At 41.1% G+C, this 22,555-nt stretch overlaps 1 protein-coding gene across 3 annotated transcripts in view; it reads left to right on the forward strand.

The window, feature by feature from the left end:
• ZRANB1 (zinc finger RANBP2-type containing 1) overlaps positions 1-21,323 on the forward strand; it is a 41,963-nt gene extending 20,640 nt beyond the window's left edge. For all 3 annotated transcript variants that reach the window (XM_032694228.1, XM_032694227.1, XM_032694229.1), the window contains 8 exons: positions 2,613-2,800; positions 4,341-4,494; positions 6,643-6,714; positions 7,555-7,753; positions 11,280-11,400; positions 12,264-12,393; positions 16,899-17,128; positions 18,455-21,323. In XM_032694228.1, the coding sequence (XP_032550119.1) occupies positions 2,613-2,800; positions 4,341-4,494; positions 6,643-6,714; positions 7,555-7,753; positions 11,280-11,400; positions 12,264-12,393; positions 16,899-17,128; positions 18,455-18,673 (1,313 nt within the window). In that variant the 3' untranslated portion in view covers positions 18,674-21,323. The remainder of the gene's footprint in view (positions 1-2,612; positions 2,801-4,340; positions 4,495-6,642; positions 6,715-7,554; positions 7,754-11,279; positions 11,401-12,263; positions 12,394-16,898; positions 17,129-18,454) is intronic.
• The last annotated feature ends 1,232 nt before the right edge of the window (positions 21,324-22,555 follow it).

Raw genomic sequence — 22,555 nt, forward strand, 5'->3', positions numbered from 1 at the left:
AGTACTGGACATCAGCACCATACATTTATTATCTCCTTTTTTTAAATAAGGCCTAGAAAACATACACAGTTTGCCTCTTTTGATGTAATCATTGATCTTTAGCTTAAAATTCATCGACAGAGTTTGGAAATGTACTTTTAAACTGGCAGCTTGTATAACAATTTTAGTAATTAATTCTAGGACATGGGGTTTTTAGGAATGTCAAGTATTGCAAGACGTGGGAATAAACTTGGAGAACTGGCAGTGCTGCACAGAGCACACGACTCTGATTTGGATCCTTGTTGCAGCTTGTAGTAGTGCTTGACAGAGCCAAACCTCACATGACCACCTCTGCATCAGCCTTAGACCTCAGTTGTTGCTGAGATTTGATGAAGAGTGGGATGATAATAAGCTGCTGAGGGTGGAGAACTGGAAGAATAATTACAGTTATGAATTTCTCAGGCACTGACTTAAGGCTGTAGTAGCAGGTACTACAGTTTAGTGTGTACTTGGCATGCTGGCTGGAACTGTTATGATTTGGGTCATTAAAAGGTCATTCGGGGGATATTTGTTTGAATTTTGAAATCATTTGGGGATATTTAAATTCTTAGAGTGACCACCTACGAGTCTTGGGTGGTCTTTGGTGTGTTTTATTGAGTGGTGTGGTGGAAGGTGCAGATGTGGTCACAGGAATCTCTCCTGTGTCAACAGAAGTGGTTAAAATGCAAAAGGGTTTGAAGTGGTTATTAGTCTTTAACAAGATGTCTTTCCTAAATTAATACAATTATAAAAGATTAAGAGTGTCATAAGATAGCAGAGAATCTGTTCTTCTGTCAAGATTCTTCTTTCCCTGTGCATTCCTGGGTTTGCCAGAGCTGTAGTATAACTTGTTTTAAGAGGGCAGGTCCCTTTGTTATCTGTGTACACATACATATCTGCACACACACAAAAAGCCAGTTTGCAGCATTTTGTTGGAATGAAGTATTGCAACAGCCATGGAGTTGCTTTATCAGTGGAAAAAATGTGATTGCAGGGAAATAAAGTTCTAATAAAGTTCCACTTGGCACTTCTAACTCTTGGAGAACAAGCACTAAAATAGCACATAACTCGTCTGGGGAGATACAGGGGCAGGCACTTACAGGATGAGACAGTAGTGCTGGAGTGGGACAGCAGTGTCTTCCTTACAGGAGACAGAAACATGCATCAGAAAACTAAGAAATTGTGTTGTTTTCCTTCTGCCATGGCCTATTTGGACTTTGGAGTCCTTGGTGAATGGGCAGATGTTGTATGACTGAAATTTGCAGTTGAATTGTTATTCAGGAGCTTCTCTGCTTTAGGCCACTTTTGAATGAATAATCTGCCTTTTTATCTGTAGAGCCTTTCTGAGCACAGCTGATAACTCTGAGCACTGAAAATCCATTTCCCTCCCCCCACATTTCTTCTGAAAGCTTTATAATCTCAGCATTCAAAATGATAGACTTTTTTGGCTGAGCTAAGAATGATTTTCTAAATCCTGGATTAACCAGCAATCCAGCAGTTTGTGTGCTTCTCTGGTAGTAGGTGCTTCAGTTTGTTGGTTTTGGGTTTTGCTGGTTTGGGGTTTTTGTGTTATGTTTGTTTGGTTTGTGGTTTTTTTGTTTGTTTTTTTGATCTATCTCTTTTTTAGTCCTGAGTTGGGAGTGAGTGCCCCGATTTGAGACAACTCCTTCCCTTCTGATCAATTTTTGAGTCTTGGTGGGCAAATAGGGTGAAGGAAGACTTGGGTCTCAATTTCCAGCCTTATGGCCTGCACTCAGCTGCTAACTCTTTGGAGTTGGGAGGGAGATTTAGCTGGAGAAAACATGGGGGAGGGTTTCCTCCTTTGCCAACTGTGCTCTTACTGTGCTGTTCTTGAGCTGCTCCAACACTGAGCATGAGTGGTCTTGATATCAAGCATGGTTCCGAAGCCAGAGATTCCCAGGGACTCTAGAAGACATTAGGGTCATTCTTTGGGTGTGTGTGTCCCATCTTTATTTAGAAAGTACACACAGTGTATTTAATTTCTCTTTAATTCAGTTTTAGTAGACTACCCTGAGTGATAACTGCAAGTTCTATTAGTAGCAGAGATGATGAGCTGAAGAGAAAAGCTTGTGCTCTGCACCCTCTTCCAGCACTGTTTTAAACCATATTTGGAGAAAACCAAGACTTTTATTCCAAAAACCTGTTAACAAGTCTGTTTATTTGATCCAGTAGTTTGTTTTTAAAATAAAATGGAAGATAAAGTAATCAAACTAATCTCTTGTGCTGTGGAGGAATGACCTTCCCTCAGTACTGCTGCTCAGAGGAAATGCTAGTGAGTATATTATTGCTTGTGTTTCATCATGGCTTATCAGCACCACTTCTGAGCTGGCTTTTGGTTTGCTATATCTTCCAACTAGTGAGGATAATAGAAATGGTCTAGGAGATGAGGTAAGTATAAATATTTTGTAACTGTCTGTTTAAAATAAATAAAAATTGGCAAGTTTCTTGGTACGCAGTTGATCTTCGCCTGTAACACAACAGGTAGAGGTAAAACGTGTTAAATGAGGTAGCTTGATGCAGATTGGCTCAGTCACCAGCTAAAACGGATTGTGTTCTGTTTTGTGTGCCCTCAGGAGTTGTGGAAGGTGATTTAGCAGCTGTGGAAGCCTACAAGTCCTCAGGGGGGGATATTGCCCGGCAGCTCTCGGCGGATGAGGTGCGGCTGCTGAACCGCCCGTCTGCCTTCGACGTGGGATACACGCTGGTCCACCTGGCCATCCGCTTCCAGAGGCAGGACATGCTGGCCATCCTCCTCACAGAGGTGAGTCCCTTTGGCCCCTGAACACTTGGAACACGCACTTTGTAACTCCACCTTTGTGTGCAGCCAGTGACATGTAGCTTTTACTTGTGATACTGTTAAAATACACAAGTTACTGCTCTGTGGCTTGGATTTCTCCTTAAGAAGCGAGTTTACTTGAAGGCTGTATGCTGTGGTGGTGCTGAGGATGTTCAGTGTGCTCATTAATGAGCAATCTTGGCACAGGTTCTGACCTTACTGGCAGTGGAAGTGAGCTATTGTGAGGCTTCCTGAGCTCTGGGTGGGGGAGAGGAAATGCTCAGAAAGCAAAACACTGACATCAATGACAGTGTAGTTTTTCTGAGTTTGTTAATGGGTAAGTCTACCTGGTCTCCCTTTCCTGGTTTTCATGAGAGCTTCTCTTCCAGAGAAAGGCAAATTTCTTGCTTTGCAAAATTGCTGCATTTTTTGCATTTTTCCCCATTCTTTGCCCATTTCATAGGCAGTTTGGTTCCTCCCTGTGGTCTTGCTCTTTGTAAATTTTTGTACCATCCACCTCACAGTGATCTCTCCATCTTTGGAGTGCCCTCCTCCATCTTTGCCCTCTTAGTTGGCTTCTAAATAATTATCTTTTATGATCTGTTTTCTTCAGCTCAGACTTTTGGTTCCTCACCTGATCATAGCCAGATTTTTAGTCTGCCTCCTTTCCTGATGCTTAATGCAGTTCTGAAAGCTGATGTTCCTGAGAAAAGTAGCGTGCCCACATAATGATGATGGAATGCTCAGCGCTGAGTAATTAAAAAGAGCAGATGAAGCAAGACAAATGTAGCTAAAGCCTTGAGTATATATTTATATACAGCTAATATCAGTAGTTTTGTGCTGCTTACATAACTCTGTATGGATGGAGTTATATGTTTAAAACCAAATTAATTTGCTGAAACACTGTCTTACAGATTTTTGTTTGGTTTTGTTTCAGTGCCTAGACATACTGACTCAAAATGCCATTTGTGAGAATGCTTAGTAGACTTTGAGCCCCAGGGATACTTTCCTTTGCTAGGATATGAAGGAGTGAAAATGGGGGCCTTAGAGGTGGTTTTTTAATATGCATCTGGTGGCATCTCTATATCACTTGCCCTGATTCATTGAATGAGTTTCTACTGCAAGTGGTAACTAGAATCTGGAGGAATTTAAGTCTCTTAACTTGATAGTTTTTGGGAAGATTCTTTGTAGGACACTGTCTTCTGCTGTGGTGAAGTTCTTTGTTAAATGTAGACAGGGCTCATGCATGAGATTTGAGATTTATGTTATTACGAGCTCTGGAAGGTCACCTGTTAATTCACTTCATTGATTTAAAGATGTTTTTAACCAGCTTTATGTTATCAGCTACATGACAAACAAGACATTTCATTAAGAATCACTAAACTTTTAATCCTTCAGGATACCAACATTTATACTTCTCTTGCATTCCTTGCTGACCAAACGCTGTCTGCTGGGGCTCATCGCTGCAAAGGCTTCATATTTACCTGGAGATAATCCTGAGTGCAGTAACTGTGTTGCTTTACAGGTATCCCAACATGCAGCCAAGTGCATTCCTGCCATGGTGTGCCCAGAGGTCACGGAACAAATCCGCCGTGAAATTGCTGCATCTCTTCACCAGCGAAAGGGAGACTTTGCTTGCTATTTCCTGACTGACCTCGTGACGTTTACGTTACCTGCAGGTACTTACAGAATTCCTCTTCCTGGTGGGACAGGTTACTGCTTTGTCACCTGGTTGAGAATTGCTTGTTCTGGATGTATATTCTGACTTTTTGGTGGTGGGTTGTGTGTGTTTTATTTACTGAGTTTTAATAGCTTAGGTCAGATTTTTAGTGGTTGAATTTGCTTATTCGGTATCTGCACACTTCAATCCATACATTGTTCCTGTGAACTGAGCATCTGTTGTCCTATTTAGACATGAGGAAATGGAAAGTGGTATATTCTAAGGAAAGGCTGTCTTTAAAGTGAAAATTGGAACCCAGACATTTCTGGTCCCTAATACAACTTTTCCCATAGCTATTTTAGCTTTCAATCCTTTCTGTCGAGGCCCAGAGCTATTCTTTTTATTTGTACTTGGTTGTAGCAGTACTACTTTTTGAATACTTTTGGGATATTCTACACTCAAGAGAATGTTTGTGTATTAACAAAAAGCTTTTAGAAAACTTTTAATCTTCAATAGCTGTTTCCTTTAATAGAAATGCTACCAGCAGTAAGAAAATGTGCAGGTGGAAACTGCTAATCAGCAGATTTGTTTGTCTTTTTTATAAAGCATTGTAAGGATTGTATTTGGAACCTCCTTGACTGAGTGTTACCTCAACTCCTCTTCAAAAATCTGGATAGTATTTACCACTTGTGTACCAGCTACCTGTTTGAGGTGCTGTATTCATCTGTACTCTGTGGGTCACCTGTGAGAGGAAGATGATGTGTGTATTGAGTGTCTGGAGACTAAACCTTCATTACAGTTTAGGGGAGAGAAGGAAAAGGGGCAACAGAATGATTTTGTAAAACATGAGAAATATTGTTCTTGCCAGAACTTAGGAATTTGCTCAGTATTTTTGAGAGACCCATCTTAAAGCTCTGTGCAGCTTTTTGGCATGTGTAATAACCATTAAATAATTAAGGAATAAGAATGTTCTAAAGCTTTTGTACATCAGGACTGTCAGTGTATTTCCACCTTCATCACACTTTGTCAACTGAAGATCTTCTATAGTCAGCAGTTGGGCTCAAGAGAGCACTTCCAAGGGTGGAGGGGTAAATCATACAAGTTTAGGAACTGGTTTCCACTCGACCTTTCAGATAAACACATCAGATCCTCCCAAAAAGCCAGTGCATGGATGTCAAAGTGCAAAGCTTTTTAAATGGATTGTTGGCCACTGTAAGGCAGTTCTAGTTTAAAAAGCCTCAATCAATCATACAAAAAAAAAGACCACCCCAAATCACGCTGCCTGCACCAAACAACAATGTGCTTCAGTAGCAGCTCATGTGCCTAAATCTGGACTTTCAGAAGCCCTGGGGTACTGGACATCTGAGCAGGACTGGCAAATACTACACTGCAATTAAGAGAGACCTTGGTGCCCTTGACACACCACTTAGGTCCCAGTCCTTATCCCCTAGAGTGCCTGAAGGGATGCTAGATGTTCCTGTTTGACTATTTTATTTACTTTCTTAACTTTCATGTATTTAAGTTTCATGATTATGCTGAAGCCAGCAGTTTCTTTAGTTGCTGCTCTGCCTCACAACCCTTTACTGCTTGTCCTTACTCAGGCCAGGAACAAATCTTTATGATGTAGCATATGTTTGAGTTTTAGAGTGTGTGACAGTGTTTGTTTTAAAGGATACAGAAGTCACAAGAGAGTTTTGCCTATTATAAAATTTTTTGGCCCCTTTTTCCCCCCCCCCGTTGTTTTTTAAGAAGTAGATCCATAGTTGCAGTGTAAAGCTGTTGCTTAGGATTGAAGCTGTGCTAAATACAGTAAGGGCTGAAAATAGAAGTAACTCTTTTTTTTTTTTTTAAATTTCTCACGTCAAAGTGATTGTAGTCTTTCGCCTTCAGAGAAATCCATTCTTACCCTACGTGTGCTGGGATGATCCTTTCTGCATCAAAGGTATGACAGGGAAGCTGAGATGAAAACCTGCCTCAGCAGCTCTGGGAAGCCTTCGGTCAGAAATGACAGATCTGAAAGGAACAGCAGCTTTTCAGAGGAGATGTCAGGGTTGATAGGGGGAAAGCTGTTGTGTGAGTTGTGTAAGTTCTCCTGAGCAGCAGCCGGTGTTGTGTCTCTTTTACAATAACATCAAGTGACTCTTGTGTTTGCTTTCTGTTTTTCCAGATATTGAAGACTTACCACCCACAGTCCAGGAGAAGTTATTTGATGAAGTACTTGACAGAGATGTTCAGAAAGGTAAATGCACCGAGAATGGCTGGAATCTCTCCTTGCTTTTCATTAGAGAATGTTTCTGTTATCAAAAATCAAGTACATGTGTGTGTATATATGTGACTTTATCCATCAGTGTGTTTTAAATATAGGTTAGATGCTTTCAAATTAATCTTCACCCTGGAATTCATAGAATCACAGAATGGTTTGGGTTGAAAGGGACCTTAAAGAGCATCTCATCCACAGGCAGGGACACCTTCCACTATCCCAGGTTGTTCCAAGCCCCGTCCAACCTGGCCTTGGACACTTCCAGGGATGGGGCAGCCACAGCTTCTCTGTGCTACCTGTGCCAGGGCCTCACCACCCTCACAGGGAAGAATTTCTTCCCAATATCCCATCTAACCCTGTCCTCTGGCAGTGGGAAGCCATTCCCCCTTTTCCTGTCCCTGCATGCCCATGTGAAAGTAATTTAAATTTAATATTTCCAGTCTATTTATGAGGCAGAGGGAGAATGGAGTCTGTAGAAATCATGTTCGTAGTGCATCTTTGTAGAGCTTTAAAAAAATGTAAAATTCAGTGTTTAAGTCACAAGCTTTTTAAAGAAAACTGAACAAATCTTTCCATTTCAATAACAATCCTCAGCCAGATGACGTGGTGATTTGTTTAAGCCTATGGTCTAGTTTGTTTTTTTTTCTTGACACTATTTCACTTCATCCAGTGTAATTCACCTGTTTATTGTAGTGTGAAGGAAACCTGAGTTTTATTCATGCAAATGGATACATTATTGAGTCTGTGCCACTACTGTGCTGTTGGGATACTCCGAGACATCCAGTTAAAGGTTTTTAAGAGCTGACTGTCGTGTTGCAGAGCTGGAAGAGGAGTCTCCCATCATCAACTGGTCCCTGGAGCTGGGCACGCGCTTGGACAGCCGGTTATACGCACTTTGGAATCGCACTGCCGGGGATTGCCTGCTCGACTCGGTGCTCCAGGCCACCTGGGGCATCTATGACAAGGACTCTGTGCTGCGCAAGGCTCTGCACGACAGTTTGCACGACTGCTCCCACTGGTGAGTTGGTTTGATGGCAGCTTTTTTTTCCCCCCATCTTTTTTCCCGTTTTTTAAAAAGCAACGCAACCGCCGCTCCCTGATTCCCTGCGGTTCCAGTTCCCTTTTGCACCTTAAAGATGTCAAGTCACTGGGAGTCCAGTTCCACTCCAGATCCCGTATCTTAAATAAGAGCACTGGGAACTGGGACATTCTGAACTCAGTGATGGTATGTGATAGTCAGCAAGTGGCATTTAGAGCAGTAAAATATTTTATACCGTCAGGCGTGCGCTGACCACAGTTATTACAGCTGGAATTTCTCTGTACTTGCAATGTAAATCATGCACATGCCATGCCTGGCTGCTTGGTGGGAGCTTTGCAGAAGATTGTTAGTAGAAGATAGCCTTTTATTCCTTGTAAACTTTGCAGTATTTTCATTCCATCTGCTTAGTTACAGCTTGATTTGGGATTGCTCTTTTTGTCCGTGTTCTGTCTGCTAAAATAGTGGCAGTAAAGCACACAGTGTTGAAATTTAACTAGGACTGTCATTTGGCCATAAAATTTAATTTATCTTTCTGTAAAACAACTTTTGTTGGTTTATTTTACACTGGCAACCTTCTTTAGTCTGATGTAGTTTGCGTCTCCTAGAGGGAAAATCCTTCCACTTGGACACCCGGTGGTGTGTCATGGACTGAGGGAAGAGCTGATAGAGACTGATAATCCCACTCACAGGCAGACATTTCTTTTATATTCTTGTAGTCAAGGACAAGAGAAACTGTCAGCATGTGCTAGAGAAAGAGCTTGACCCTTCCTCTATGTGCTGTACAGGAAGTCAGCAAAGGTTAATTTTAGTGGTGCCTATAAGTAGCTTTTGTGATCACTGTCCCCAACTGCTATTTGGAGAAAACTCCCCAAATTAGCATCCAGAGCTGGATTCAGTAAAGCTGTGCTTCAGTAGCAATTCTCTCAAGAACCTGCCTCTGAAAGGATCTGTCACTGCTTTAGAGTTGTTTATAGTGGACTGTGCATCTCGACCATGCAGGAATGTCCCTGGCATCACAAGCAGTTCCCCTGAGGCCAGAACAGAAATTTATGATACATCAAGTTTTGTTCTTTATGGTAACAAAACCAGGCATGGTATCCAGAAATGTGCTGCAAACTACTGAGCTTCGAACCAGATCTCTCAAAATGTTGGTGCTAACTGTGGCTGACTTACTGCTGTATCTGACATAACACTCGTTATTTAGGGGCTGCTAAATCTTGCTAAGTTTTTTAGTTTATGTTCTAGACAGAATTTGCATTTTACTCTGAATTTGCTTAATCTTCATCCTTATTAGAAGCATATTTTTTAACTGATTCATGTGTTCCTTAGTAGGAACAAGTCTTTTGACTTTAAGGAACAAGTCTTTAAAGAACAAGTTGTGTTCCTTTATAGAAACAAGCCTTTAGAATAAGTCTTTCAGCCAAATTCTGTTGTAAATTGATCATCCTGTACATCCTATACTTGCTGTGTAGATTCTGTGTATGAAGGTACAAATAGGAAGTAAAGTCATCACTGGCTTTAATGAGAGTTGCTGAAGGAATAGGCTCTTAAATGCAATCCCTGCTGAAACTTTTATCTAGTGGAATTATTCTTCAAAGCCTTCACAAAGACGCTTTAAAATGGGTATTTTTATAGTCAGACACAGAACACTCATGTAACTCATTTGGCCTCGTTTTGTTATGTTTGTTTAGATGCTGAACAAAGAAGAATCTATTTACCAGAGACACTCTTGTGTCTGGTACTCAGAAGAAGCTCAGTAGTGAAGTTCCCAGAGGCTCTGGCCTGTGGAATCTTTTCCACTCACTTTTAAATAACTACACTTTTAGTTATCACAAAAGTGTGTTCTGATGTGTCCCTTTTTGTACTCCACCATTAGCTTTTGTTGGAGAGTGGGCACATGCCCTAAGTTGGCTTTCAGGTTTTTTTTTCTTTTTTTGTGGATGCATTTAGTTCTCTTCTGTTAACCTGAAAAGTTTGTTGAAATGAGTTCAAAGTGTTGCCTGTGTCTGACTAGCTCAGGGAAGAAACTTCTTCAGGAAAACACTTTCTCAGTCAGTCTTTTAGGGAGTAATTTTTTTTTTTTTCTTTTTTTCCCCCCCCTCTGTTTTTTTCTTTCTTCCCTTCTGTTTTCTGGGGTTTCTCTCTCACTGTGGTGGTGGTGGATTTTGTTTGGGTGTTTGTTTGTTTGTTATTCTTATGTATGTTTTGATTTTTGGGTTTTGTTTGTTGGGTTTTTCATTTTGTTTTATTTTCCCTCAGATTCTGATTTAATTTCTTTCAGGGACCCTGTAAATTAATTCATTTAGCACAAGGTGCTCTGTTAGAGATTTCGGGGGGGAAACACAAAATACCTTATCAGCTGCAGAGATGGAAGCAGTTGGTGTATTTGGATAGAAACTGGAATGTAGATCCAGAAGATTCCTTGTAGGTATATTACTGTGAATTAGCACAGACCTATCCAGATATCTTACTGATAGGAATTTTAAGCCATGTAAAGGTTTTAGCTGGACTCAGGAAAGCCTGGCTGGTGACTGTTCTACACACCAAGGTTTTAGGATGGTCACAGCTTTGCTGAAGACATAGGGAAGGTTTGATCCACACACACTCACTGTCTGTTAATTTTCTCAGATTTTAATTAAATGAGTTCATTTCAGTGACTTTTTTAATAAGCTGAACTTCAGAATGGTTTCTTTGTCTTCACAGTAAAGGCCATTGTTTAAAAATTGGCGTAGCACTCTTCCCTAAACCTCTGTCCCTAATGTGAGGTTGTGGCTTTGCCATAGTACTGTGATGGGACTGAGTTTAAAATTTGAGAAAGCCAACATCTGCTTTTCAATGTGTGGATCATTTTTCACTGTAGATGATTAAGAAGAATAAAATATTGTGACTTAATTACCAAACAAAAAAATAGAAATACTATGACTTAAAACTTTCAGCATAAATCATATTAATCCCACTTTCTACATTTGATTCTTATCCACGCTGCTTTATAACTCCACATAATGTGAAATTACCAAAAACTGGTAGAAAACAGATTCTGCATTTTAACCATGGTCTATATGAAATAGATACAGGATTACTTTGTAGTTAATTGGCTTGTGATACGGTTAAAAATAGAGAATACCTATATTTTTTGTGTGAGAATGAGCAGCTCCTCCTTTATGAAATGGAATGTCTTAATTATGTCCCCTGTACATCAGCACCAATAAGACTTTAAGAACAAACTATTCCAAGAAGTATCACACTATCCAGGAGCCTGGTAGGAGCTTGGATCATGTTTGGCTGCAGGCATTGCAATGCCAAGTGATTTCCTAAAGGAGGATTTCCAAATGGAGTCTCCCGAAGATTAAAAACAAAACCAGTTTTCCTGACCTATGCTCTCTTTCTTCCCCCTTCTCAGACTCTGGATAAAGGATTACAGGGGTTAAATATTGCTGTCAGGATTATGGTGGTTGAGTAAATATTTTTGCCTTTACCACTCTTTCTCTCTGTCTTAACATTGTAGGTTCTACACACGCTGGAAAGAGTGGGAATCGTGGTATTCCCAAAGCTTCGGTTTACATTTCTCCTTGCGGGAGGAGCAGTGGCAGGAGGATTGGGCATTCATACTCTCCCTTGCCAGCCAGGTGAGAAAACTCCCGTGAAAGAGGGCTGACAGAAAGGATGTTTTAATTTCTGAAAAGCAATTTCATGAAACTGAGGTGTTTTTCAGGAATTAAGAATATTAATATATGAAGGAAAACATAGCTCTTAAGGCAGCGATCTCCAAGTATTTCTGGGTAAACTTTTCTGCCAATGTGCAAAGATTCATTTCAAATTATAATTTTTGAGCTTGCTATTAAGCAATACAAAAAAAAAAAAGTCTTGTGGTGTCAGAATAAAGTCTGTAGAATAAACTAATACACAACTGTCTGCCTAATGTCCTCCTCCAGCTCCTGCAGCACTTTCACCTCCCAAAACACACCTACAAATCTGTCATCTTACACTTCTGAAATTTCAGCAAGCTGTTATTTTATAACTAACTCCCCTCCAAAATGAGATTTACATTCCTATAAGCTTCCAGCTGTAGGAATATTTTTAGCTCCTCTTTTAAAGTATAAACATGATTTTGATGCTAATTTCTTGAGCTTTGTTTTGGATGTGCCCTTTTCCTATCATCAAAAGGTATTTGCCTTAACCTGCCCCCAGATGAGTGAATTATTTTTAGACTAAATATTATGTAGAGTTTCATTTCTAACTGGGGAATGAAGTAAGTTGGATTGCATCTGGGCAATAGGACAAAGAATTATTACTGACATACTGAGTTCTTGTGCAAGCTGAAGTGTTTTTGCTTATTTCCAAAAGTCTACCAGTCTTTGTTTTTCCTGTCCAAGCTATATCACTCTTCAAAACACTTTCTGTCTCAATTTGGAGACTGTTTTTTTCAATTTTCCAAGTATGGAATGATAAGTTTTGTTTCAAGTGATGTCTTTCTTTGTGTTTGGTTCAGCCTGGAGCAAGTTTGGAGCAGACACACATTTTTGTACTTGCACATATTCTTAGAAGACCAATTATAGTTTATGGAGTAAAATATTACAAGAGTTTTCGAGGAGAAACATTAGGATATACCCGCTTTCAAGGTAAGCCTTTAGTTTTTCAAATTCAGTTTTAAAAAAGGTTCAGCTGTAAACTTAAAGGGAGAGTGACATTAAGTTACTGTCTGGGAGAGGATGGAATTCTGTTGTAGGTAAATTTTCATTTGCTATTAAAAAGAAGAAAACAAACCCCTCAAAACTTGTAGTTTTTCATTTTATAGTGGGCATGGTGCCTGTGACCACAGTAAAAATGTATTCTGAGCTCCACTCAACATACCTGTAGTCTGCAATTTATATGAAATATTCTGATTGTGAAAATTTATCAAAGGGTGTGTGGTTTGTACTTCTGCAAGACACAAGAGGTTTAATAAATGGAATTTGAAATCTGGCTGTAAATATTCATTTTAGAAACTGCAGAATTTTCCTGGAGGAGGCTCGTAAAGGTGGGGGCAGAGGGTGTTGGCAGTGGCCAGTTTTTCACTGGAGCGACAGCAGGATCTGCTGGGTGTCCTTTGGGAAAGGAGGGCTGTGCCTTGTCACAGCAGCAGCCTGGGAGGGGGTTTCTGGAGCAGCCCTTAAGAGCAGTGACAAGTAGCCACCCCTAAAGCCAGGGGCAAGGGCATTCAGAGACAAGAAGAGAGATTAAAGTAGTGTGGAGATGATACAGTTGAGCTTTTTATTGTAGTTGATTTAAAATAAAAGAAGTGGCAACTTGAATGTAGAGGCCAAAAGGGAGGAATACTGTTCATAAATGCTCTACCAGCAGTTACTGTGTGAGGTATAAGGTTAGGTAACTTAGTTACACTTACAAAATATTGGTCAACCAATAATGTAAATCTCACTTTCTGCAAAAGTGAATTCCATGATGTACTTTAAAGGAAGTTTTAAAAGTTTTTCTTTGTTTCAGTAATTCACACTTTACAGCACTGTAAATACTGACCTATTTCTCATTAGTACTACAATTTTCCATAGCTTGATCAGGTTCTTAATGACTTTTTCCTCTTCCTAATCTGACTTTTTTTCCTCCTTGTCTTGTGGGCAGACAGCTTGACTGTCCTTAAGATAAATAAGATGTTCAGCTGACTCAGTCCAGCTTTGCTTAGACATACATCTGGAAATTTCTGTTTTGCAGCCAAATCTGTGTTAGGGCAACTTTCCTCTCTACTGCATGCCTTAAAAATTTTATTATTCCAAGAATAAAACTTCAGAGGGGATTGGGAGCATCTGCACAGGCTCAGCAGTAAACCAAACCCGTGTGGAAAGAACTATGTGTGTTACAGGGGGTTGGGGCATTTGTTTTGCCCACGGTTCATCTTACTGGGCTCAAGTGTATCTGCTTGATCATGACCCACTATTTATTTATAACTTAGTGGAGGACTTCCCAAAGCATCTCTTTTTGTCATTTAAAAAAAAAAAAAAGTATGATAACTTTGGAAGGAGGGAAATGTATAGAAACCCCCAAGCTGTGGAGTTAGTCTTAATCTATAACTCTAAATTTAGAGTCTTTAGAAAACCTGAGAAGCTGTTTTGCTTCTGTGTTTGGGGCAGTAACACAACTTTATGTAGGGAAATGAAATACTTTTTTGAAGGCTCTGAAAGTTTGGTGCTCTTTGTAGTTACATGTTATCTTTTATTTGAGATGATGGAAGGCTGGGAAAGAACAGTTTTTCATGTCACATAGATCTGACGTTTTGACTCCAAGGCTCTGTGGTTTGTAAATGTTTTTATTTCCAAGATTGGGCATCGAGGCAGACAAGTGTTACACAGCCTAAATATGCTGAAATTGTTTTCTTGCTCTGTGAACCAGAAGGTAACTGGGTGTCTGGGATAACCTTTTACTAGAGACAAGTTTCCAGGAATTTAGGCAGCCAAATATTTGTGACTTGATTTGATTGCCACAAGCCACATCCATCCATACATGGAAACACACAGCACTGTGAACAGGTGAACTTGAGAGTCCTGTGTCAGATTACCTGGAATTACTTCTACCCCTGCCCAGCCACATTTTTGTGGTTAATGTGTGCTAATTAAAAGTCAGCACAGCTGAGACCCAACAGCCGTCAGACTCGGAGCAGCCAAGAGGAATCTCCTGGAAATGGTACAGGACTGCTCTGGGTTTGTGGGGGAGCTGTGGGGATTGCTGGGGTGTCCCTGCCTTGCTGGGTAGCTCCCTGCCTGTGTTTAACATCACATCCACCAAAAAAAGAAAGAGGAAAGAAAGATGGTGGTGCAGAAGTGATTGATGTGCCGTCCCTGGAAGAGTTCAAGTGTTGGATGGGGCTGGGAGCAACCTGGTCTAGTGGAAGGTTTCCCTGCCTGTGGCAGGGGGTGGAATGAGATGGTCTTTAAGGTCCCTTCCAACCCAAACCATTCCATGATTGTAGGTTATAATAGAAATGGGGAATTGGATTTTTTTAATACTTGCTTAACATCATGGTTCAGTTCATAGCTCCTTGGAAGGTATTACAACCTTTTTACCATCCCCAAAATACTCTCCCTGATAGGAATTTTTTCTCCAGGGATCCCTTGTTTCAGCTTGTCACTCTTGCTGTAACTGCTGTGAATCCCATGAGTGACAACCTCCTTGTTTCCCAGGTTGCAATTGACTGTTAATGCTTCTTTAAATATTAAGGCTTTGACAGTAAAAGATTCATTTACTACGCAGCCCTAAGTGTGCTCCTGGTCTGCTGCATGTATTTAGTGGCATGAATATACAGCTTTTAAAATTGATCAGGAAAAGAGGTGATCATCAGATCAGGTTGGAGAAACTAAATCCTACGTAGGTGGCTCCCAGGATAGGTATTAGCCCCTACTCTTTATTTTCCATGCCTTGCGTTCATGTCAACTGTTGTTATGCAACCTTCTCACTTTATATCAGAGTGACTTTTATAACTCTTAAAAGCACTAGATATTCTCCCTAGTAATGTTTGAAATTCCTTTTTTGTGGAGCTCATCACTTAATGTTGAGGAGGAATGGAAAGTGTAGCACAGCCTTCTGTCGTGGGGAATTTTTAATAAGATAATGGTGGAAAAAAAAATCCAAAAAGTTGCTGAATTTTAGTGTAGGGGTTATGTTGAGGCAAACAGATGAATTTTGGTCCTGAAAGGTCAGGTAGCCGTGCTAGGTGTGCATGAAGAACTAATTCCCAGGAACTGAGGGACTGTTTCCCTTACTTTTGACTGTGAGTATGTTGTTTTCAGCGTAACTTTGAATTTTGACCACGTGTTTGGTTCCTTCCCTAAATGTAAAGGCTTGAAACCTTATGGGTGACGCTTATCCCTTGTTCTGCACCTTTAGTTGTTGCATTAGAGTGAGATTTAATAATGGGGACAGGAGGAAGAGAGTGCTAAGAAGGTATTAAAAGGATTTGTCCTTAATTCAAGGTGTAAAAACTTGTGTGAATCTTAATCTGAAAGAAATGGAAAGACATTCAGGTAGCTTTTGATTGCTAATTCAAAAACGGGGAGAAAGGGACAATTATTTACTGATAGCCCCCACTAATTTTTACTGCAGCAAAAAAGGTGAGTTCTAAACTTAACTAAAACCTCCAAACTCACTCCCTGCCTCAGATTCCCGTTTTAGCATTCCCTCTCCATGGATGTTGGAGGAGAAGTGCCTTGTTTTGCTGCAGCAGCTGTACTAGGAGGGGTTGCTATGCTACATGTGCACTTGAGTTTATGTGGGGCTATTTTTAACCTGTCACAAGGTGAGCTGTGCTTTTGCTGAAGTTGTCTTGCAGCAGTGCACACCAGGAATTATTTATGTTCCTGGAAGAAAGGGGTTCCAGCTTTATTTTGAGACCTCGAGCAAATTGCTGTATTTATTGCTAAAAATGGTTGGGGAGAAAAAGTGCAGTTCCTCCCAAAATCTGTGACATCAGGAGTTTGCTGTAGCTGAGCAAAATAGTATCAGCTTTTTGGTGGGTTTTTGGGGTTGTTTTCCTCTGTTGAGGCTAGATATGAATAATTGATGTGGGTTAATTTAATCTATGACTACTCTGTATGAGCAGTCCCATTCTCTCTGGGATGGGTTACATTGCTACTGAATAACATTTAGTGCAGTAAGTTCTCTTAATAATAACTTTGTTGAGCAGATGGTGGAGTTTTTGATCTGGTAAAAATAGACATCTGACTGTAGATTTCATTTCTGTGATCCAGAATCTGATTTTTTTTTTTTCTTCTTCACGTGTTTTTTTTTATTTTAAGAAGAGTTACCAAACATAAGACTGCTTTTTTAATCTTGGTTTTGTTCATCACTGCACTACAGACTGTAGATTTTAGGGGTAGAGTAGTGTGGTACTGGTTGTGATTTGTAATAGGTTTTATGTCTAAACCTGTAGACTTGCAAAGATACCTGACTTATGTTAACTAATAATAATAATTAGCTGTACTGAAAACTGTGACCTGTGTCAGCGTAGACCAAACCATATGTTTTAAATACTTGTGATGTGCTGCTGTTACTGTTTAGCCAAAGCCAAAAGGTTTGTATCAAAATCCTTCCTTGTGGAACGCTAATTCCGAGTCTTACCCTCTGTTTCAATTTCCCACAGGTGTGTATTTGCCTTTGTTATGGGAACAGAGTTTTTGTTGGAAAAGTCCTATAGCTCTGGGCTACACGAGGGGCCATTTCTCCGCCCTGGTTGCCATGGAGAACGATGGCTATGGCAATCGAGGGGCTGGTGCTAACTTGAACACTGACGATGATGTTACTGTTACTTTTCTACCCTTGGTGGACAGCGAGAGGAAACTATTGCACATTCACTTCCTTTCTGCTCAAGAGGTAAGGAGGAACCTGTGTGTGGCTGGTCCCCTTTGTCACAGCTCCTTGTTGAAGCTCTGCAGCCTTGACACTTACAGCTGTGTTTCTGCTGCTCAGAGAATTACAGGGAGTGTGCTGTTCTGTTTAATTACTACTGCTCCCTTCCCTGTCATTTGAGGTGATTCTGAAAGGTATTTTCCCACAAATTTCATGCTGATTTGTAGCTCTGTAACTTCATTTGGCCGTTGTGAATCATAGGACATTAGAACAGAATCACAGAATATCCTGAGTTGGAAGGGACTCACAAGGATCCTTGAGTCCAACTCCTGCCTCTGCACATGACACCCCAAAATCCCACCATCTGCCCGAGAGTGTCGAATATAAGCACATGTAGAACAGGACCCAGAAATAAGGATTCTGTCACTAATGCAAGACTGAAATCTGCCTTTTTTTTTTTTTTTCCCCCTGAAGAATGCAGTACAAATATTGGCCCATAGTTACAGCACATTCTACCTTTTATTCTAATGAAACTCAACTTGATTTTTCTTTAATAACTGTGATAAAGACATGGAACCACTTAAGGGTGTTCAATGGGGGAAGGGAGGGTGGGAAAACCTGAACTAATTGCAAAAAGTGGGCATCCTGTATATACAGGAGAAAAAAATGGGTGTTAAGTCTAGAGAGAGATGTTTCTTCAGCAAGCCACAAAAGAGGAAATGTTTCATGTCAAGAACTCTTTAAGTCTCCTAAAAATGTCTTGTAAAGCCAGAAGACTCTTTTAGGAAAGGAGGTGGGGTTGGACATCAGGAAGAAGCTCTTCACAGAGACAGTGATTGGGCATTGGAAGGGGCTGCTCAGGGAGGTGGGGGAGTCACCATCCCTGGAGGTGTTTAAGAAGAGACTGAATGTGGCATCAGTGCTGTGGTCTGGGTGACAAGGTGGTGTTGGGTCATGGGTTGGACTCTATCTCGGAGGTCTTTTCCCACCTAGTTGATTCTGTGATTCTGTGGCTTACTCTTCTTATATATGATGCCTACAATAACTAACTAGATGCTCACAAATATATGATGCCTACAATAACTAACTAGATGCTCACAAATAACTGAAATATAGGAAGGCTGAATTGGAAATACAGATGTGAAAAATTGGGAAGGGAAGAACAGCTGGAGGGTATTTCCAGAGCCTTCAAACTTCGGCTGTGGGCATCACTTTGGCTTTTGGAGAGGCGGGGGTGCAGCGGTGTCCTTTGAGCAGGATTTTGGAATATCACGGGGGGGCTTCCTGGAAGTGCTGGTGGTGTGTGAAGGCTCATCCTGGGTGTTTTCTCTCGCCCTCTCCCCCCCCAAGATTGGCAACGAGGAGCAGCAGGAGAAGCTGCTCCGGGAGTGGCTGGACTGCTGCGTGACGGAAGGGGGGGTCCTGGTGGCCATGCAGAAAAGCTCCCGCCGGCGCAACCACCCGCTGGTCACGCAGATGGTGGAGAAGTGGCTCGACCGCTACCGGCAGATCCGGCCCTGCACGTCCCTGTCGGACGGCGAGGAAGACGAGGATGACGACGATGAATGATGGTGATGAATAAAGTGAAAGTAGAGCCGCGCAGAGTGTCTGACCCGCAGTTGTGCTGTGGCAGTGGGGTGCGGAACCACCCAGGTCTGGGGGATACATGCTGGGGAAGGATTCTCCGACAGCACGGAGAGAGGATAGAAGCTCATCCTGCTGCCTGGAGAGAGCGAAATGGGCTGGACTCCAGTTTGTATAAAAACACGAAAAAGAAACAAAAAACAGCTAATTTTATTATCAAGACGGAAAAAAACAAAACCAACCCCATTTTTCTTTCTGACTGACTGTAAATCTGTCTATAAATGTACCGCATGTGGTTGTGTAAGAGGTTGTGTAATAGGAAACGTATACCAGCATCTTAATTATTGCAGAGAAATTTTTCAACTAAGGGCACTTCTGAAAGCACATGTTAGCTGGATGTCTCCTCCCTCCGAGATTCTTTTACAGTAGGACTTGGTCTTCTCCATCACCTTTTAGATACTCTGACACATTTCCCTGAAAGGCCCTTTTCTGTGAAATCTCACTAGTGCCCAGGTCAGATTGTGAGAAGGTGGTTTTTTTTGTTTTGTTTTGTTTTTGTTTGTTTGTTTTTTTTTTTGTTTGCACAAAATACCCAGAGCAAGTCATAAACAAAAGTACATTATTTTACTAATATTTTAGTTATTGCTGTGCCCATATAATAAAGTCTAAACTCTACGGAACAAACTGGAAGAGAAGCTAAATTTTTCATTGAGTGAAATGATTTGTTTCCTGAAAAAGCTTTTTGGTTTTCTTTTTTCCTTTTTTTTTTTTTTTGCATTTTTTTTTTTTTTATTTCTAATAGTTAATAGATTCCTTTCAGTGTAGGTAAGAATATTTATTCAGAGAAGTGACCTAAAAGGTAGGGATTTTATTCCAGTGAGCATACACTAAACAAAAACTGTGTGAAATCTGAGAACTCAAACACAGTTGAGAATTTCCTCGTCAGAACCCCCATCTTGCTGTGATACAAGTTATATATATACCATTTTATCATTTATTCTTTGATCACTCAAACATTGCTGCAAATGAAAAAACACCTTTTTAAAGGGTTCCTCCTTGATCACTAAATCTAGTGAGAATCCACTTGGCAGTTCTAATTAAAAAGAAGAATCTATGCTCAAATTGTTTAAAAGTACTGTTATATATTTCTCAGTATGTAAACCTGGGAATTTCTTGCATGTTGATTGATGTGGCCATACTTAAACTTATGTAAGTTCCTAAGATTGTAAGTTCAGAGTATATTCTCCAGTAGAAATTTTATTATATTTGATAACTTTAGCCATGTAACCTGTAATGGATAAAGTTTATCTAAAAATCTCACTGAAACACTAAAGGTTAATGCCAGTTTCTACATATACAGTGCAATTCAGGTTGTCTTGAAAAGCACTTTTGATGGTGTGGTGGTTGAGTAAGAAATTTTGCAGTAGATGAAATTGTTTTAATTAGAATTTGGAAAGAAGCCCCATAGCACATATTTTTATGTATTTCAGAGCTATGGAAACCCTGAGGAACTTGCTGCTTTTTCTTCCAAATGCTGCTTAGATGGTGTTGAAACGTGCACAACTCCTACAGAAACTTGGTGACGACACCGAAAGTATAGAAATAATGAAGTACTGTATTAACTTAGCAATTATCCCGTCCCAGATTCCACTGAGGTTTATTATGTCTTCACCTTTTTTTTGGCCATTAGGTCTCTGGTTGGTGCATGCCCAAATTTCCAGGTGAAGGGATGCTTCTCTGCCATGTCCGTGTGGGTGACCTGAACTCACATGGCAAACTGATGATACTACAGAGGTTCTTCACGAGCATATGGTTCAAGTTTCCTTTCTAAATGGGGATTTTTTGGGTCCTTCTTCTTACCTTGCAGTGAAATCCTTTTATACCTTGTCTAGCTGAGGACATAAAGCTTTTGTGTCAGGGGAGCTGAATGCAGGGCAAGCTGGGATGAGGATTTCCGTGCCCTGAGCTGGTCTGCATCCTGTGGTGACATGGTTTGTGTCGTGGTGTGGCCATGGATGTCCTAATTCAGGACTGAGCATGCCAGCTTTAGAAGACCAGTTCCTGTAAATTCAGATCCCAGCCTGCCCAGAACCAGCTGCCCTGTGCATATAATGGACACAAGGATAAGCTCCTGACTCTGTAGGCTGCTCTGAGGATGCTGTGCTGTTTTCACCTCCCCCTCCCTTGCTTTTGACAGTGCTGTTCCATTTAGGGAAGTGGAGCTTCCTTGCCACAGGGGGAGAATAACCAATGCGAAAATCTACCTTGAGCCAAACTGGCCGAGCACTCCTGCCCTCCTCTCCTGTTGCTGTCCATGGGCTGTGGCCTGATGATCCCTGTGCCCCAGCACTTCCCCACATCCAGTGGAATTCCCTGTTCAGTCAGTTCAGCTGTTCCTCAAACGCATGCACCGATATTTATCAAGTCCTGGCCTGAGAGGACAGTCCTGGTACTTTGAAGCCCTTGGCTTCCTTGATCATTATTGTTTGTTCTGATGTGCTGTACAATGGTATGTTCAGATTCACGTGCTTCACAGGCCGTTTGGGAACTGGTGAAGTGTCTTTTTTTTTTTTTTCCAGAATCAAAGTAACCCAAACCTCATGTACCTGTAGATTAAAAGAGCTGCAACCCCCTGCTTGTGCTCGCACCGCAGTCAGTGTGTCAGTGGCTCCTCCAATCTCACACTTCAAAGTTTACAGACACTGAGGTTAATCTGCAAACGCTCCCCTGCAGCTTGTTGGCAAGTTCTGCTCTCTCAGCCAAGTACATACATAAAATGTTGGGTTTCTCAGTGTTACTTTCCTCATACTAAGGCTCGCAGCAGCAGCACACGCTTTCCTAGCACAGGCTTCTCCTTGCTACCTCCTTTACAGCTGGTTGTTTTTTTTTTTTTCTGGTTTTATTTATGAATTCCTCAGTGAAAAATCCCTGTATTTCTTTTGTTTTTAATATATTAAAATTTAGTAATTCTGGATTCTTCCAAAGTTCTGCTGCATGGCTTATGGCAAATACTCCCAGTTGTGTTTCCTCCATTAACCACGTCAGTTTATGTGTGTTTGGAGACCCTCGTTTAATTTCTGCTTTCCCCTTCACCCCCACCCCCCATACAGTAACTTCCCTTATCGCCCCCTTTTTTTTTTAGGTTTTAGTGTTTGACACCTTCAAGCTGCTTGTTTTACACTGCTCTGACATCCATAGAGCTCTCCCTGGAGAAGGAGGGGATTCTCCCAGGAGAGTCTCCCTTCCCACCTTCCCTGTGAGCAGGATAACAGCAAAGCAACAGCACAAATCTTCAGCAGTAACCGTTTATCTCCCTTTTCTCTGCCCAATAATTTTCCTTTGGAGAGTTGCAGTTTCCTGGTGCTTTGGCATATCCCAGTTGTGACGATACTCTGCACTTTCCAGTTCCATGGATCTGATCTCTGTGCATTTTCCTGGTGTTCTCGCTGCAGGCACTTGTAACCCTTGGGATCGCTTAATCTCTGCTCCTCTTGAGCTTGTAGCACTTTCATCCTTGGTTTTGGTTGAGAGGGAAGTCTGGGTGTTGGATGAAAATTCCAGCATTTTCTGAGCTCAGCCTCTCGCTGTCCCTCTGCGGAGTCCAGTCCTGGCACATGAATTCCTGTGGTGCAGGGAAGTACTGGCACCATCTGGGATGCAGCTCTTATTGAAAATTAAGTACCGTAGCTCGTTTATTTTTAAAACAGCTCTAAACCTTAACATCAATTCAGTGTTTTCCTCTTGGTTTTGATGGTCATTTCAGTGCTTCCCAAATACCTCCCTGTACCTGACCTGTTTTATCCTGGTTTCTCATGGAAGTCATGGATAATTCACTGCTGGGCCATGCTGAGCACTGACAGAGAGCAG

Source organism: Chiroxiphia lanceolata, chromosome 8, assembly GCF_009829145.1.
Source record: "Chiroxiphia lanceolata isolate bChiLan1 chromosome 8, bChiLan1.pri, whole genome shotgun sequence".
NCBI lineage: Eukaryota > Metazoa > Chordata > Aves > Passeriformes > Pipridae > Chiroxiphia > Chiroxiphia lanceolata.